General features: G+C 44.7%; 1 protein-coding gene across 1 annotated transcript in view; it reads right to left on the bottom strand.

The window, feature by feature from the left end:
• The window catches only part of LOC100076310 (putative bifunctional UDP-N-acetylglucosamine transferase and deubiquitinase ALG13), a 38,455-nt gene that overhangs the window by 20,681 nt on the left and 566 nt on the right, over window positions 1-17,208 (bottom strand). Inside the window, exons 2-11 of the mRNA XM_029067211.2 lie at window positions 15,816-15,899; window positions 13,359-13,409; window positions 11,336-11,382; window positions 10,610-10,682; window positions 9,274-9,355; window positions 8,915-9,077; window positions 7,676-7,748; window positions 4,848-4,956; window positions 1,384-1,448; window positions 155-255 (exon numbers count right to left, since the gene is read on the bottom strand). Coding sequence (XP_028923044.2) covers window positions 155-255; window positions 1,384-1,448; window positions 4,848-4,956; window positions 7,676-7,748; window positions 8,915-9,077; window positions 9,274-9,355; window positions 10,610-10,682; window positions 11,336-11,382; window positions 13,359-13,409; window positions 15,816-15,899 — 848 coding nt within the window. The remainder of the gene's footprint in view (window positions 1-154; window positions 256-1,383; window positions 1,449-4,847; window positions 4,957-7,675; window positions 7,749-8,914; window positions 9,078-9,273; window positions 9,356-10,609; window positions 10,683-11,335; window positions 11,383-13,358; window positions 13,410-15,815; window positions 15,900-17,208) is intronic.

The following is a 17,208-nucleotide window of genomic DNA, read 5'->3' as shown; positions in this document are numbered from 1 at the left end:
GGTGAGTCACCTTAATCTCTCAAGCAAAAAGCTTTTCCTCCCAACTGCTCCTCCACGCCTCTAAGAGACCCACCAAACCCCAACTAATAAATGAAGCAGATTTGAGTAACTGGTACAAGTTCCACTTTGGCCTGGGAGCAGTCTGCTTGCTTACTTTTCTGCCAGCTCCTCAATGAAGACAGTGGCTGAATTGCTGTCATTCCCAACTTCCTGAATGTGTGCATTATAGTATCTGCCTGCTGGCTCCAAGCGCACCTAAAGAGGGAAGGAGACAGCGAGATTACAGTTGGTCTCGGCGGGAAGAGGGACCCAGAGGCGCCAACATAGTGGGAAACAGGCATCCATCCTTCCACCTTTCCCACACTACCAAGAGCTCACTCCCTGGGGAACACACACGTCACAACTTATTGCTTGTTCATGCCAATGTGCATCTGCCTTCAATGACATACTGAAGGCCCATCGCCTCCAAGAGGCCTTCCCTGATTAAGCTCCATTTTCCTCTTGCTCCCACTCCTTTCTGCATCGGCCTTACTCGCTCCCTTTATTTGTCCACCCTTCCAGGCCCACAGCACTTATGTACATATCTGGAATTTATTTATATTACTCCTGGCCTACCTCTAGACTGTAGGCTCATTGTGGGTAGGAAATGTGTCTGCTTATTGTTGTATTGGACTTCCAAGTGCTTAGTACAGTGCTCTGCACAAAATAAGCACTCAAATACAACTGAAAAAATGAACCTGCCACGAAAGATGACTATATTGGCCATACTGGCCTTTGGGGGAAGGCATTAAACGGCACAGATGAAAGTTGCTAAGATAGATGATCCAGAGGAAGGAAGAGGAGACAGGCGGCAAAAGCCAGAACTTCAGTGACCTCTGCTTCACTCAACTATTTCTGCCTAGTCCAGACTAAGTGGTTAAATTGGAGTACTGGAAGGCATAATGCAAGTTATGGTTATTGGGATGGAAGGACCAGGATTCTTTCATCACTGGAGTCTGGCAAGGTGAAACGGCTTTTGAATGGAGGAAAGTCATTTGAATGTTCCTTGCTTCTGTGCCTAGTTTACTGATTCATTCCATTAGGAATCGGGCAGAGGGCTCGACTTTGCCACAGGGCTGCATGGATGCAGTGGGAAGAATCAATGTGGGAGGAAGGAGTTCCGAAGGGATTTTTCAACAGTGCAATTCTGGGACTCAGAACTGGACCGGGTTATAACTAAATGCAATTCAGTTTGATTTGCAAAGGATTCTCCCACCCTAGAGTAGCTACTTTAATCCTCTGCAATGATCTGGAATAAGGAAGTTATCACCAGGTTGTACAGAAATATCTGCCAGGAATTAAAGCAAGAGTCACTGTTCCCCTAATCTTAACAGAGATACCAACCTGACATTTGTCTCCTAAATAGTACTGTCTCCCAGCAAACACCATGTATTCAGTTTTTTGTAGTTCTACAAAACAGAAAAAAAAAAGAGGACACCAAGATGAAAACTTCTGAGTCGTAGGTGGCACTAACTCCTTTCTCCTTAAGACGTTGCTGGGAGCGAGGCAGAACGAGGGTGGGGTTTGCTCGATCCCAGCCCCACAGTTGTGGCTGTGACACCTGTCTGATGGTGGTGGTAACCCGTTTGGCCAGTGGGGACTGGTGCCATCTTAGGAAGGGAGTCTTTTCCTCAAGACCCTTCTGCCAAGTCGGTCCCCGGCAGGTTAAGCCGGAAGCCTACTGCAGACAGACCAAACAGAGATGTAGTCTTGGAGACCCTCGGGAATGGGTGGTGTGTAAGGATGGCACCCAGAACCGCCGCAGCACAACCACTTCAGCCAGTGCCATCACTTCACCCAGATGCCCACCATCACCCTCCCCCACACCCACCCAACCCCACTTTCTAGGATGAAGCATCAGCTTGGCTTAGCGGAAAGAGCACGAGCTTGGGAGTGAGAAAGAACTGGGTTCTAATCCCTGCTGCGCTACTTGTCTGCTGTGTGACTTTGGGCTAGACGCTTCTCTGAACCCCAGTTACCTCAGCTGTAAAATGAGGATTAAGACTGTGAGCCCCATGTGGGACAACCTGATTACCTTGTATCTACCTCAGTGCTTAGAACAGTGCTTGGCATATAGTAAGTCCTTAATACCATAATTATTATTACAGGGACTATGCCCAACCTGACTCACTTTTATCTACCCCAGTGTTTTAGAGGAGTGCTTGGCACAGAGTAAGTGCTTAACACGTACCATTATTGTTATTATAGTGGCCCACTTGCCCTCTCCTCCCTTCTGCCACGAGGGTACATATGGGAAGGAGGCAAGGGAAGAGAAGAACCTCAGGGCCCAGTACAAAACCCTTGCTCAACCCCCAAGAGAAGCATCCCAACACCCCCCGGGCCATGGGGAGAGTTGTTCTAGGGACCCCGACCTCATGTCACCCTCCCTGCCCAGTCCAACCCATGTGACGCAGTGGGCAATCCAAGGAAGAGTTGGGTCCTTACATCATTCCGTTCTCCCAAAACTAAGTACGGATGTGTGCTATATTCTAAACTTCTAGCAAAATATCCTCATTGATACGAGCCCTAAGGCACTTTTATTACTTAAGTAGGTTACGGACTCAATCTAACAGCCCCAGTTATGGCATTTTTAAAAAATATAGCTATTTTTTTTAAAAAATGAGCTTGATGAGTAAGTTTACCTATGCACAGCCAAAAGTGACTGAGTTTACAAATCCACTCTATTCCCCCCTTGGTCAAGGGAAGTCAATCTGACACATGCTGAATTCAAATCGACAGTTCCAAGGTCTAAAGAATCAGTTCTATAGTTTGGAATGGGAGATCCGAAAAGCTGGTTGTAAATACTGAGTCTCCTATCTTTCCGCTGCATTAGGAGTTTGGCGTTATCTTTTCAAATTGATGTTCTGACCAGTTTAAGCTAATTTGTGCAAGTCCTTACCTCAAAAACCAACACTTGGACATTGTCAGTTTTCATTAGATGTTACAGTGAAGCGCTTAGTACAGGGCTCTGCACATAGTAAGCACTCAATAAATACTACTGAATAAAATACTATTGAATGACAGTACTATCTAATGAGAAGCAGCATGGCCTAGTGGAAAGAACCACTAATCCCAGCTCCGCTGCTTGCCTGTGAGACCTCAGGCAAGCCTCTTTGCTTCAGAACCCCAGTTTCCACATCTGAAAAATGGGGATTCGATATCTGTTCTCTCATACTTAATCTGTGAGCCCCACGTGGGACAGGGCTGTGCAATCTGATAATATTGCATCTACTACAGTGCTTAAAATGGTATTCAGCAAATAGTGAGTTTTTAAAATGCAATATTTGCCATCCAAAAGACACTACCTCACCTCACTAATGTTAGTGAGGACATTTTTAAGAAAGGGAAAAAAATCTAGATTTTTCCAGGAAGTAAAGGGGCTGACTGATAACCTCTTTGCATGACAGCAAGGGTTGGGTTCAGGGTACTTTCAAACCCAAGTGCCTGAGTGCGGGGATGGATTTCTGCTCTTAGGATGCCACTCAAAGAGCCTCTTGAGGGCTAACTCACTTGATTAGGCTGACAGGAAGGTAAGCCAGAGAAATGGAGGATTGGGGAGACCCTGGTTTAAATTTGAGTGTGGGGTTTTAAAACATTGGAATTTTTTCTGGGGGGTGGGGGATCCTGTTAGACTATTACGAGACACGGTTAAATGGAGTTTCACAGAATAATCCAGATCTGTTCCCTTTTGACCACCCTTTCAGAAGGAGGGCTAATACTCTACCCTCTGCTAGAGAAGCAGCATGACCTAGTGGCAAGAGCACGGTCTTGGGAGTCAGAGGTCTCACACTCTTAATCTCCATTTTACAGATGGGGGAACTGAGGCACAGAGAAGTGAAGTGGCTTGCCCAAGGTCACACAGTAGACAACTGGCAGAGCTGGAATTAGAACCCATGACCTCAGGCAAGCCATTTCACTTCTCTGTGCTTCAGTTCTCCCATCTGTAAAATGGGGATTAAGAATGTGAGCCCCACGTAGGGTAACTGATTACCCTGTAAATACCCCAGGGCTTGGCACATAGTAAGCGCTTAGCAAATACCATAATTATCATTATTATTATTAGCTAGGTACCCTTTTAACACTGCACCCCACTATCCCAAATCATGCAAGTGCCTCATTTAACATGGAGCCACTATCATAAATCCTGCAAGGACTTAACATTGATTTGTGATGTCAAGAGCTCATGGCTACCAACAGCTATTTCCTAGGGGGACTTTTACTGGAGAGAAAATGTTGATTTGCAAGTGTCAAAAAAAAAATGAAGGCTGAACAAATAACGATAATGCTATCTGTTAATCTTACTATGTGTCAAGCACTTTTCTAGGGCCCCGGGTGCATATAGTTAATCACATTGGACATGGCCCCCTTGTCTTACACCAGGCTCACAGTCTGTGTAGGAGGAAGAACATGCTTTGCATCCCAATTTTAGAAGTGAGGAACTAGGTTCTGAGAAGTTGTGAGTTGACAACACCCAGCAGGCAACTGGCAGATCTGGATTAGAACTCAGGTCCTCCGCTCTTTCCATCAGGTCATTCTGTTTCTCATGCCTCGAGCTGAATCTAGAATGTGATACTGTGCCTTACTATGTCTTAAAGCAAGAGGACAAGAGGTGATAATACATGTTGCTGCTTGTGACAATTTCCTCAAAAACTCATACCTTGGGTGACACTGGTAAATCAATTTGGATCATGTAACCAGTGACTAAATATCAGGGGTAAACCCCTACCATGGACTAAGTGTGGAACAGTCATTTGATAAACGGTCACTTTCTGCCAACATTTAAAAGGATAAAAAGGATCTCTTCCTACCTTTCCTGCTGTCCAACCAAACATCGAACTCTACATTTCGATAGATCTCTGGGTCCAGGGCTTTAAGCACTTTATAAGGGAAATGCATCTTAGTCGGATTTTCAGGAAGCTAAAATGAAAGGATAGAAAAACCTATTATTTCCCCAGCCATACCTCCCTTGCCTTACCCTCCAAAAAAGCTGCCTACCCTCTTAATTTTTTCCAGCCAATATTTTAGGCTCTCTTCTAAAAGGACCCCCAAGTCATAAGGCTTCATGCCAGAGGTAACAAAGTCACTCTTAGCATCTTATATACATATCGAACTCAAAAGTAGATATTCCAGGCTCCCTTCTAAAAAGACCACCGGGTCAGTAAGGTTTCATCCCCAAGTTAATGAATACACTCTCTGTATCTTATAAGTACACCTATGGGCACGCATGGCACTTGGAATACATCCTACACGTAGATCTTTTTAAACTCAAGCTTGTTGCCTCCTTAGGCAATCAAAAAGGCTGGCCACTTATCTTTACACACCAAACCTATCACTGATTCCAGTGACTTTCAGAATCCTTCGACACACGGTAACAAGGGCTCACTGTAAGCTCTTCGAGTTTCTCTGGTATCCAGAATGAGCCGCCCCAAAAAGCTGCCCAGGGGAAGCAGAAGCCCTGGACACAAGACAGCCAGAGGGCAAGGGTGGCCAGACCATGGTGACTCAATTTGCGGAGCGGCTTTGACCGCTGCTCGGCCATGGGCTCCCTGAGCTCAGGGATCTGTTTGGAGCCCAGGAAGCCTCCTTCCACCCAGCTTCTGTGGAGGGAACACAGACCCCTTCCCTCCGCCCCTGAAGGAGTCAGGGTCAGCAGTACTCCGTTGCCAAATGGCAGGATGGTGGGAGGCTGCAATGGTTTGGAACTGAGGACTCATCTCTGGACCGTAAGCTTGTTGTGGGCAGGGGATGTGTCTGTTTATTGTTGTACCGCACTTCCCCAAGCGCTTAGTATAGTGCTCCGCATACAGTAAATTCTCAAAGACAAGAATGAATAATTGAGGTGGGATTATTAGGACCCCCTTCCTGCCAAACTCCCCAAAGACTGTTCAACTCTCTATGCACTTGTATTTACAAGTGAGATATTTACTTGCATCAAGACCCCACTTTTTTGCACCTCCAAAATGAGAGGGGCCAGACAAGAGTTAAGTCAAAGAGTGGAGCAGGACAAAGCAAATAGGTGTAAAGGAGTGGAGGGGGAGAAAGCGTGAGGTGGCAGCAGAGACAGGATCTCCTTTCTACCACACTCTGCCAACCTACTCGTTGTAGCTTAAGCTCAGCTCCCTCTAGACTATGCTTGTTATGAGCAGGGAACATGTCTGTTGATTGTTGGACTGTACTCTCTCAAGCGTTTTTTAGTTTTTGTTTTTTTAAAAAAAAGGCTCTCTACAGAGTAAGCATTTAATACCACTTATGTTCAGTACCACCAAGCCCTGGCTCACCTTCTCCCTCTACCAACATCCTGCCCCTGGCCTGGAATGCTCCCTCCTCAAATCTGACACATATTTATTCTCCCCCACCCCTCTTCAAAGCCTTACTGAAGGCCCGTCTCCTCCAAGAGACCTTCCCAGACCAAGTCCCCTGTCCTCATCTTCCACTCTCTTCTGCGTCACCCTGACTTGCTCCCTTTGCTCTTCCCCCCTCCCAGCCCCAAAGCACTTAAGTACATATCAGTAATTTTATTTATTTGTATTGATGTCTGCCTTCCCCTCTCTAGTCTGCAAGCTCGTTGAGGGCAGGGAATCTGTTCATTGTAGTATTGTATTCTCGCGAGCACTTCGTACAGTGCTCTGCACACAGTGAGCACTCAAATACAATTGAGTGAACCCAGAACTTACTCGCCCTGGGTGCCCGACAGGCACTACTCTCCATCTTCCAAACTACATCTCCAAGAAACCTTCTCCCACCCTATTTGCACAATCTAACACTTAACTCATTCATTCAGTCATATGTGAGCACTTACTGTGTGCAGGGCACTGTACTAAATGCTTGGAAAGTACAGTCTGGCAAGAGATAGAGACAATCCCTACCCAACAATGGGCTTACAGTCTAGAATGGGGGAGACAGACAAGACAAAATAAGTAGAGGGCCACCGATAGCATCAAAATAGATAAAAGAGAATTATTGCTTTGGTATGTACCCTTATACTCTGCCACTTTACTTTCTTGGTTTTAGTAACTGTCTCCCCCATTAGGCTGTAAACTCCCTGAGGACCAGGATTGGGTCTAACAACTAAAACCTTCACTTTCCCAAGCACTTGACAGATCTCTGCCCATTGATTAGATTCCAAGTGCTACAATCAACAGCCTCCTTGAATTAACCTCACCTCACAAGGTGAGGTGGGAGGTGCAGATACAATTGATCCGGAAGCACTCAATAGCCAGCTGGCCAAGGAGCTCTGCCCCTTTTCTTCTTTCCCTGATGCATGCTGCTTCAAAAAGCATCTTTCGTTCAAGTATATACAGCATTCCCATTTTCGGGTAGCTTTTTTTTTCTACCTGTTAAGCCCCATGTGGGGACAAAGTGCGTATCTAAATAGTTTATTTGGTATTCCCTCTAGTGTTCTGCACATACTCTGGATTCAAAAAGCCCAAGTCCTTTGGGCTCTTCATCAGATTACCAAAGAAAAACCAGAGTTTGGAGACTGATTACTTTGAGTGCGGCAAATTCAGCCAGAAATTATTTTAGGGGATGAAGAGATCCAATTTACTCCCCACACAAACTGCTAATATGGCAATTCCTAGCTTTCAAAGTCCAAGATGGCAAAAAAAAAAAAAAGTAAGTGAACAAAGTGGCAAACCTTTGCTTCTGCTCCTTGTTTGTATTTGTCAGACAGGTTCTCAACAGTGCTGCCGCCTCCCCAGTCTTCCACCCTGAGAAATTAAGAGATGTTTAGGAGATTATAAAGATGTCCAGTGGATGCAACAGGCAATGGTCTGAACAGCACAATACACTGTGTATAGTCTTCCACCTGGTGGCAATAGAAACAGGACAATTTTTAGAATAAAAGTCCACATTTCCCATAGTCACAGCCCTTGCGGCCCCAAGAAGGAAGTCACCTCTGAGAAGCAGCGTAGTCTAGTGAATAGAGCAGGGGCCTGGGAGTCAGAGAACCTGAGTTCTAATCGCAGACCCACCATTTGTCTGCTGTGTCAAAAGTCACTTGACTTTTGTGTCTCAGTTCTCTCATCTGTAAAATGGAGATTAAAACTATAAGCCCACCTAGGACATGGATTATGTCCAATCCCCAGGACTTAGTTGACAAATACCCCTAAAAACACAATCAACATAATTCACCCACCTTCCTGCCACTCATCTCAAAAGCCAATGTTCATTCGCCAATGCTAATTTGGGCATTTTGCCTGTTATATTGTACTTTCCCAAGAGTTTAGTACCGTGCTGTGCACACAGTAAGCACTCAATAAATATGACTGACTGATCCATTTTAACAAGGAGCTAAAGTTCACGATCACCCCCATGCACTTAAGTTCAAAAGGCAGGAAAATCTATCATCAAATGTGCTGCAGAACCATTCGTCACTCAGCGCCGCATACGGGTTAGCGAAGATTCTAAGCGCTGGGGTGAATAAAAGAAAATCGGGTTAGACACAGTCCCTGCCCCACATGAGGCTCACAATCAATCTCTAGCCCCATTTGACAGATGAGGTAAGTGAGGCACAGAGAAGTGACTTGCTCAAGGTCACACAGCCAAGAAGTGGCAGAGCTGGGATCAGAACCCATGACCTCCTGACTCCCAGGCCCCTGCTCTATCCACTATGCCAGGATGTTTCCCGTCAACACTGTCTCTTCATTCTGTTGTCGCTCCCATCCACACGACAAACACACGGACACTCTCCAGGGTTTGGCTTCTGTGTGGACGATGGAGAGGAAAATCAGTGTGGGAAATGAAGCTATCAAACTAAAGCTCAAGGCTTCAGGTGGATTCCGCACACGGAGTCCAACGAAGACTACTGCTGGATCAGCTCGGGGTTCAAAGCAACTGTTATCAGCATAGCTAGGGTTTCCTCTTTCCCAAGTACCTGTTTTCAGGTGAATTTTTACTGTCAACGAAGGTATCCTCACTTCCCGTGGAAGCGCTGTTTCTGTTCTTCTTGGCCGCATTCCGGAACGCTTCCAGGGCTGTTTTCAGCTCTTCTTCGTCCACATCAAATACGTCTTTGTACAGAATCTCATACAGCACAGCTAGCAAAAGGGAGGGAACTCTGTTTCATTCAGCTGTGAAACTATCTCCTCCTCCTTTTCCCTCCCCAGAAGGGCATACAAGTGGTCTAGAGCAGCAACTTCATTACTTTCAACCGGGTTTGTTAAACAAAAAATAGGCTTTCCTCCCTTGATAGGTCATTGGAGAACCTGCGTGAATATTTGGGGATTCATATACCTTGGCATATAGCTGCACTCGTTTGAAACTGTTTGGTATACACAGAGTCGTAATGGCCATTATTGGAACAACAGAGGAGAATCTAAAGAAAAGAAATTGTACGTAGATTAGAATGAAAGTATTATCTAGAGAATAAAACTTACAGATAGAAGCTTCTGTTCAAGTGCCAGTTACAATCTCTGGTATCTATTTTTTGCCATCTACTTACTTACTCATATTAATGTATCACCCCCTCTGGACTATAAGCTCATTATGGACAGGGAATGGGTGTCTATTTTTACTTTACTCTCCCAATTGCTTAGTAAAGTGCTTCGCACAGAGTAAATACAGTTGAATGGGGTTATAAACTACATCTAGTAATCTTGGTAACAGTCTTAAAAAAAAAAAAAAAGGCCCACAACTTCCACCTCTATCCATTGTGGCAGAAAAGTGAATATTGAACTTGCCTACAAGTTTTTGAAAATTAACAAGTGCTATGGACCCAAAAACCTATTGATTTATACACGGGCTGAGAAGTTTGGAGGCCAATTTTACAAACTGCATCAACATCATAAATGACACTGAATTATTAGTCTAAGAAGCCAGAAGCCAAATATTCACTCTGACACTGTCCTTGAGAAAAATGATATACTGTGGTACAGTGTACTTTTTAAGTAACAGCATAATTAAATGGAGAGTCAGCCAGGAACAAAGAGTACAGTCCTCAAATGCCTAAGGTGTTAAAATAAAAACTGCCAATTTCTAACCTAAAATCCCATTCGCCCTCAAAATGACAACTCCTTGGGCCAGATCTGCTGATGCGTTACAGACCAGAAACCTGAGGATTTAATACACCTTCAAATTTTTTTCTTAACTGTTTCTCCTTCTGAATTTCTGTACCAAACAGCCATCATGAGTTGGATCTCCCTGCTTCCAATTAGCTTTCAAGTGCACAGCTGCTATGGGATACAAACCACCTCCTGTGCCCTCCCACGCCCCCAAAAGAGATTTCTTGATGCTCACCTCTCAAGCGCTTAGTACAGTGCTCTGCACACAGTAAGCGCTCAAGAAATACGATTGTTTGGATGAATGAACGAATTTATAACATGGACGATCAGCTGCAGAAGGTACAACGAGTTCTTACCCCTACATTACCTCCCACTATCACCCAAGGCCCCCACTTCTAATCCCTTAAACGCCATTTCTCTGCCTACTGACAGCAGCTATGCCAACTCTCACCCATGCACCTGACACTTCACATTTGGGGCGGAGGGGTGTATTTTAGTCGGTTCCTACTCAGCCGGAACCACCATGTCTACAGGAGCAGCTGGAATAAGGTGGCCTTCTTAATCCTTACCTTATCTCCACAACCATTATCCGTGGCGTAGGTTGGAGGTTTTCCAGGGTGTCGGTACACAATGAAGTCACGACTACAAGGAGGGCGGGAATGGGGAAAAATCAAAAAAAATTTCAGAATGCATTTATTTTTAGCATCTCGCTGTGGGGTATGGCGGGAGCAAGAAGCGGCAGCCAGAAGGTAGCAGTCGTAAAGCTCAATTTGGGAAACCACCTGGTGCATTCCACTAGATGGTCAAGCTCAACAGGAATGTTAAAAGACAACCAGCTAATGGGTGCAGTGAAAAAGCACAGTGGCTCACTAACTTAGCAACAAACTTGATGGTCGATGGCACGTCGTCGGCATAATTATGCGGGCACCTGGGCCAAACCCGGTGGGTGCCTCGTACTGAGCTGTACCATTGCCGGCCTACTTGTGCGGCACACTGTGCCCCCGGAGGAAAGGGGGTCTCTGAACCGGGTCTCGCCAATCATACAGCAGAAGACCCTAAAGAATCAGATCAGACACCTTTCCTACCCCACATGGTGTGCACAGTCTGGGAGGGAGAGCAAGTATCTTATTCCCATTTTACAATGAGTTATTTGAGGCAGAGAGGTTAAGAGTCCAAGGTCACACGGTCAGTGGCAGAGCAGGGATTAGAAACCAAGCTCCAAATACTAAAGTATTGGTCTCTACCTGCTCAGATTTGCTGTATCTTAACTAAAGGAATTCGAAAGATAGACTTACTTATAGATTAGAGAAAGAGCTCTGATTTCCAGTTGACCAGCACTTTCCTAAATATAAAAAAACGGCATTAGAAATGGTTTTCTGTAGTTACAGTTTTATTAGAACACATATACAGTGTTTAAGAACTTGGAGAATATGTATTAACACTCACAGAATACATATATTTGCCTTTCCAAACAGGGTCATCATAGGGGTTATATACACAGATACCTTGGAGACCCATGAGCCGATAAGACTGCACATACTCATGATAGAGAGATGAGTGTCTGCTGTGTTTTTCACTAAATAAAATCCACTCTCTGGCAAGGCACTGAAGATCAGACATCTAAGGTAGTCTGACTCTAAAGCAAGGAGTTCTGCTCCAAGATTGAGGGCCTGTTAGCTGTTTAGTACAGTGCTTGGCACATAGTAAGCCTTAACAAATACCATAATGATTTAAACCTAGGGTTCTAGAAAAGAAGTTTCTCTAGTTTCAAAAATAGCAACCGAGGTCACAGGGAAAGAGATAAGGATGTTAGCTATTCATCCCTTTCCACCAGGATGCACACCCAGGTTTGGAGACTTCCCATCCAAGCAACCTGGTGCTCAGAGAGAGATTGTCTATCCGGTCAGACTCGTGCTGTGACTCAATGTCTTTGTATCATGTTTATAATAATAATAATAATTACAGTATTTGTTAAGCACTTACTATGTGTCAAGCACTGCATACAGGGTAATCAGGTTGTCCCATGTGGGGCTCACAGTCGATCCCCATTTTACAGAGGGGGGAACTGAGGCCCAGAGGAGCGACTTGCCCAAGGTCACAGCAAAAGAGTGGCGGAGCTGGGATTAGAAGCCACATCCTCTGACTCCCAAGCCTGGGCAGTACTCACTGCAAGTGGCATTAAAAGTCTACAGCTGGAAAGACTTGCGCTGCCACATCCAGATGAGGAATACTCTTGTATTCAGTGTCTACAAGAGGGAATATTTATAATATGCCACCAAAATTTGATCACTTTGAATAACTGAGGAAAAACAGAGCTGAGCAGTTTCCTAGAATGGTCATTCATTGTCAGATCAAGCAGTCCTACTGGCCAGGAAACTATACTCCTAGTAGATGGTTTATTTTGCAAGCCAGAACTTCCAAAAACTCCTGTGATTTTGAAGTATGCAAAATACACCAGAAGCATTTTCCCCTAAGGTCTTTCTAAGGCTGGTACGTCAAGTAGCATCAAGGAGTAAGAGGTTGTTGATAGGACACTACTGAGTTGATCAGTATATTTTCTAGAAATAAAAGTCCACGACTCAGAGCTTAATTTGGGGCCAGATTAAATCTTCCCATTCACATCCTACTTTGAAGGAAAACACCTCCCTTCTTGGTAAAATCTAATTTGCTCTTTTTTTTAAAAAAATGGTATTTGTTAAGCACTTACTGCATGCCAGGCACCCTTCTAAGCGCTGGGGCAGATATAAGATAATCAGGGTGGACAAAGTCCCTTTCCCACACGGGCTTCAGAGTTTGAAATCTCCGTTTTACAGACCAGGTAGTCACAGAAGTAAATCAACTTGCCCAAGGTCACATAGCAGACAAGTGGCGGTTCCGGGATTAGAACCCAGTTCTTCTGACTCCCAGGCCCGTGCTCTATCAACTAGGCCACGATACTTCCCTGCTATTCTAGGTAGAGGGTACGTGTTTCTCCAAAAAACATACCTACCCACCTCAAATATGGACCGTTATCAGCTTTTCCTGGGTATAAACTTACAAGAAAAAACACTTGAGAAAAACATTTGTCTCTTCTCCCATAACACAGACTAGTTTGATTTTTCTTACCACCAGCTCTTAAAGTTACCATACAATCTCTAAAAATTTGGAGTCGTGTCTCCTTTTAAAATTGATCAAATTTGGCTAATTCCTGGCTAACCCAGGAATGTGAAGAGCCTTCATTACAAATTACTTTCAAAGGTTGAAACCCCCAATTTTTAGGCGCTGACAATATCAAGTCCTACAGAGTATCAAAGTTGGGATGGAGATAGTTTGTCTTACCTTTGGATCTCCCAGACGTTCCAGGTATTTTTCAAAAGATCCTTCCACATACTTTCGGGGGGGGCAGAAAGAAGATTATCTTAAATTTAATCAGAACTCATTAAGTGACCAATACACTTCGCAACAATAGTGTTAATGTTATATTGTTACTTGGATGGCCAAGGAAAAGGGAGAAATAAATCTGAGTTTTGGTGAATAGTAAAAAAAAAAAGATGGCAGAATAAGATAATTACTCTCCTCCACTTCAAAGCCTTAGTGAAGGCACACCTCCACATTGTAAGCTCACTATGGGCAATAATAATAATAATGCTGGTATTTGTTAAGCGCTATGTGCAGAGCACTGTTTTAAGCGCTGGGGTAGATACAGGGTAATCGGGTCATCCCACGTGAGGCTCAGTTAATCCCCATTTTACAGATGAGGTAACTGAGGCACAGAGAAGTTAAGTGACTTGCCCAAAGTCACACAGCTGACAAGTGGCAGAGTCGGGATTCGAACTCATGACCTCTGACTCCCAAGCCCGGGCTCTTTCCACTGAGCCATGCTGCTTCTCTTAAGGAATGTGTCTGTTACATTGTACTCTCCCAAGCACTTAGAACAGTGTTCAGTACAGACTGAGCACTCAAATACAATTGAATGAATTGAAAGTATCGAGCATTAAAAACAAAGTAAAATGTTGAATCTTGTGCAGTGATGTCCTTTTAAACAAATGGTTTTCCCCAAGGAGTCCAAGAGAAAAATCAAAGTCTACTTTACAAAAAATTAAATAAAAAAAGGCAGGCATATCAGAGGGCTCCCTTAGGCTCAGGAGTTTACGAACAGTTGAATGATAATGATGAAACGTGGAGATTGAGAGGGAAAATAGTGAAGAAAATTAAGAAGAAAATGGCAAGCACACTGAACTGAAAGCCTGTGGCCCCTTTGAAGGGGGATGATGGGAGGATTTTTGAGGAAGAGGGGAGTGCTTTGTTCTGAACAGCATTTGAAAAGTAGTGTGGTCAAGTGAGTGGAAAGAGCATGGGTCTGAAAGTCTGAGGATTTGGGTTCTCAGACAGCTCTGCCACATCTCTGCTGTGTGAATCACACAGCTTCCCCGGCTCCCACTTAAGGTTAACATAATTGAGTTTACTATGACATTTTTGAAAGGGTTCCATTTTAACTTGTTTTCACTGCTTCAGTCTACTGTAACTGTCCTGCCCCATTTGTTTTGGGTTTGTTTTTTCTTTTTGCAGGGCACTCACCTGGTCTTAATTGATTTTCTGATACTGGCCGGGGGGGGGGGGGGGGGGGGGGGGGGGGGGGATGTTTAGTTCACTGCTCCAATTCTTAGTGTTAGGGAGCATAATACTTGTCATTTGCAACCTGTTAACTATAATCAGAGTTTTGTCTCAACCATTTCAGCAGCAGAAGACTGAGACAAACAGCCTAGCTCATTAGGCAAAGCTTCGTTCAGCCAGGAGGGCTACAACTTATGCATTCAGAAAAATAAGAAGCAGGTGGTAGCTCCCTTCCAACAGTTCAGGTGTGACTAGAAACTGAACCTTGTTGGGGAGGAGAAAAGGGCCGCACACCATCAATCCTAGGGGTAAACTGCAAAAGGTTGCAGGGGAGTTTAAAGAAACTGAGCCAACATACAACCTCGGAGATATTTTCAAGTGCTAAGAAACCACTAAGATCGTGGCGGGCAGGGAATGTGCTTGTGTTACCCTGTACTTTCCCAAGTGCTTAGTACAGTGCTCTGCACACACTAAGCGCTCAATAAATAGGACTCCCAAGAGTTTGCCTGCAACAGCAAAGAGCTGGATGTTAGATTATGGAAGGGGTGGGCTGACTGTCTGCAGCTCCAGCACCCACGACTGAAAGCCTTATTTCTCCTCATTTACATTTTAAGTTGAGAGCAATCAGCCAGCACATCACATTAGCGCCGGATGTCTCCCGGATTGTTTATCCAACATTAGTCCCGGATTGTTTACCCAACACAAGAATGGATGTGAGAGTACCAACCCATTCAGAGCAAAATCAACTCCCACCAAGAAAAAGATCCCGTTCAGAGCAAAATCAACTCCCACCAAGGAAAAGATTCCTCGCTGGTACAGGAAACAAAAGCTGTCCTTAACTTTTCCCCTTAAAACCACCCGCTCTCAGCCTTTGTTTGGGTTAATTTGAACACACATCACACTTCGTAGGTCTACTAAGAGTTAAGGCCACATCAGGAAGTAGTTATCTTCGCTTACAGGTAAACTTCTACACCAACTTCATACAGCCATTCATAAAATGCAAAATTTACAACTGTGGTGAATGGAAGGCAGGCTTTCCTCACCTCCATTGTTTGTAAAATAGAGATGATCAGACTTTGAGTTTTAAATTACAGTAGAGTGCCATCACTTCTCCTCCCACACTCCGTCTCTTGAAGTAGTTTCCGAATCCCCAAGTTCCTCTGGGACGAAGGCTCTACTTACACACTGAAAGTCTTCTTGGTTTTCCTTCATAAACGAGACACAGGCCTTCCTGACTTCCATGTGATGGATCTGGCAGCAGAAGAGCTACGGGAGAGGACATCAGCCAGTTATTATGACATGGTGGAAGAAAAAGGCTTTGCAACGAGCTGCATTCGTTGGCATTTTGATGATGAGGGAGTTGGAGTGCTGAATTTTAAAGCTAAAGAACTTCTGAAGGCTGAGCTCATTTGGCAAGTCGCCTTTATAGGATTCTGAGGATTTGCTAAACAATCAGATCGGCAAACACCACTGCCTCTGGTCTGAGTTTTCAATTCAGCTCAGGGGGGCTGAAAAATAATAATAATAATAATAGTGGTGTTTAAATGCTTATGTGTCAAGCACTGTTCTAAGCTCTGGGGTAGACACAAGGTAATCACGTTGATCCACGTAGGGCTCACAGTCTTCAATCCCATTTTTTTTTTAAACAGATGTGGTAAGCACTGTTCTAAACTTTGGGTAGACACAAGGTAATCAGGTTGCCCCACGTGGGGCTCACAGTCTTCCACAATAGGAGCCACTGGGTGTGCACTGTCCCAAGCGCTTAGTACAGTGCTCTGCACACACTAAGTGCTCAGTAAATATAACTGAATAAATGAACGCTCCCTGCAACTACACTGTGAGTTCCACGAGGGACCTGATGAACTTCTATCTACTCCAGCACCATATAGGGCTTGTCCCCCATAAGTGCTTAATTATCCTCATTACCAGAGCAATCTTGAGTTATATAGAGAACACAGGTACACCCAGCAATCAGCAAAAGTTTTCCCATGCTCAGCCACCACCTTCTGAAAACAGGGAGGAGGAAGGCAAGCTTCTTGCGAGTAAAAAAAAAATTCCTGTACCACCTCAGTTGTACTTTGGGGTGCATAAAGAATGAATTTCATAAATGCCACTGACTGATTGCATCTCTAAATTGGGGTTGATATCTGAGCTCAGGGGAGCAAGGCTAAAGGGGGGCAAGGTGGATCTGTTTTTTGGGGGGTTCGGTTCCCCCCACAGCCTCTTGGAGGGGGTAGGAGGGTGGGCAGAGTGATTTAATGGAAAGAGGTCGTGGGTTCTAATCCCCTATCCGCTGTGTGACTATGGGCAAGCCACTTGACTTCTCTGTGCCTCAGTTCCCTCCTCTGTAAAAGGGGGGTGAAGACTGTGAGCCCCACATGGGACAACCTGATTACCTTGTATCTACCCCAGTGCTTGGCACAGAGTAAGCGCTTAATAGATACCATGGAGAAGGAGCGTGGCTCAGTGGAAAGACCCTTGGATTTGGGAGTCAGAGGTCATGGGTTCTAATTCCTGCTCTGCCACTTGTCTGCTGTGTGAATTTGGGCAAGTTGCTTCTCTGGGCCTCAGTTCC

The sequence above is a fragment of the Ornithorhynchus anatinus genome, chromosome 6 (genome assembly GCF_004115215.2).
Source record: "Ornithorhynchus anatinus isolate Pmale09 chromosome 6, mOrnAna1.pri.v4, whole genome shotgun sequence".
Classification (NCBI taxonomy): Eukaryota; Metazoa; Chordata; class Mammalia; order Monotremata; family Ornithorhynchidae; genus Ornithorhynchus; species Ornithorhynchus anatinus.
Note: the sequence above shows the minus strand (reverse complement) of the source record. Positions and strands in the feature narration are given on the sequence as shown.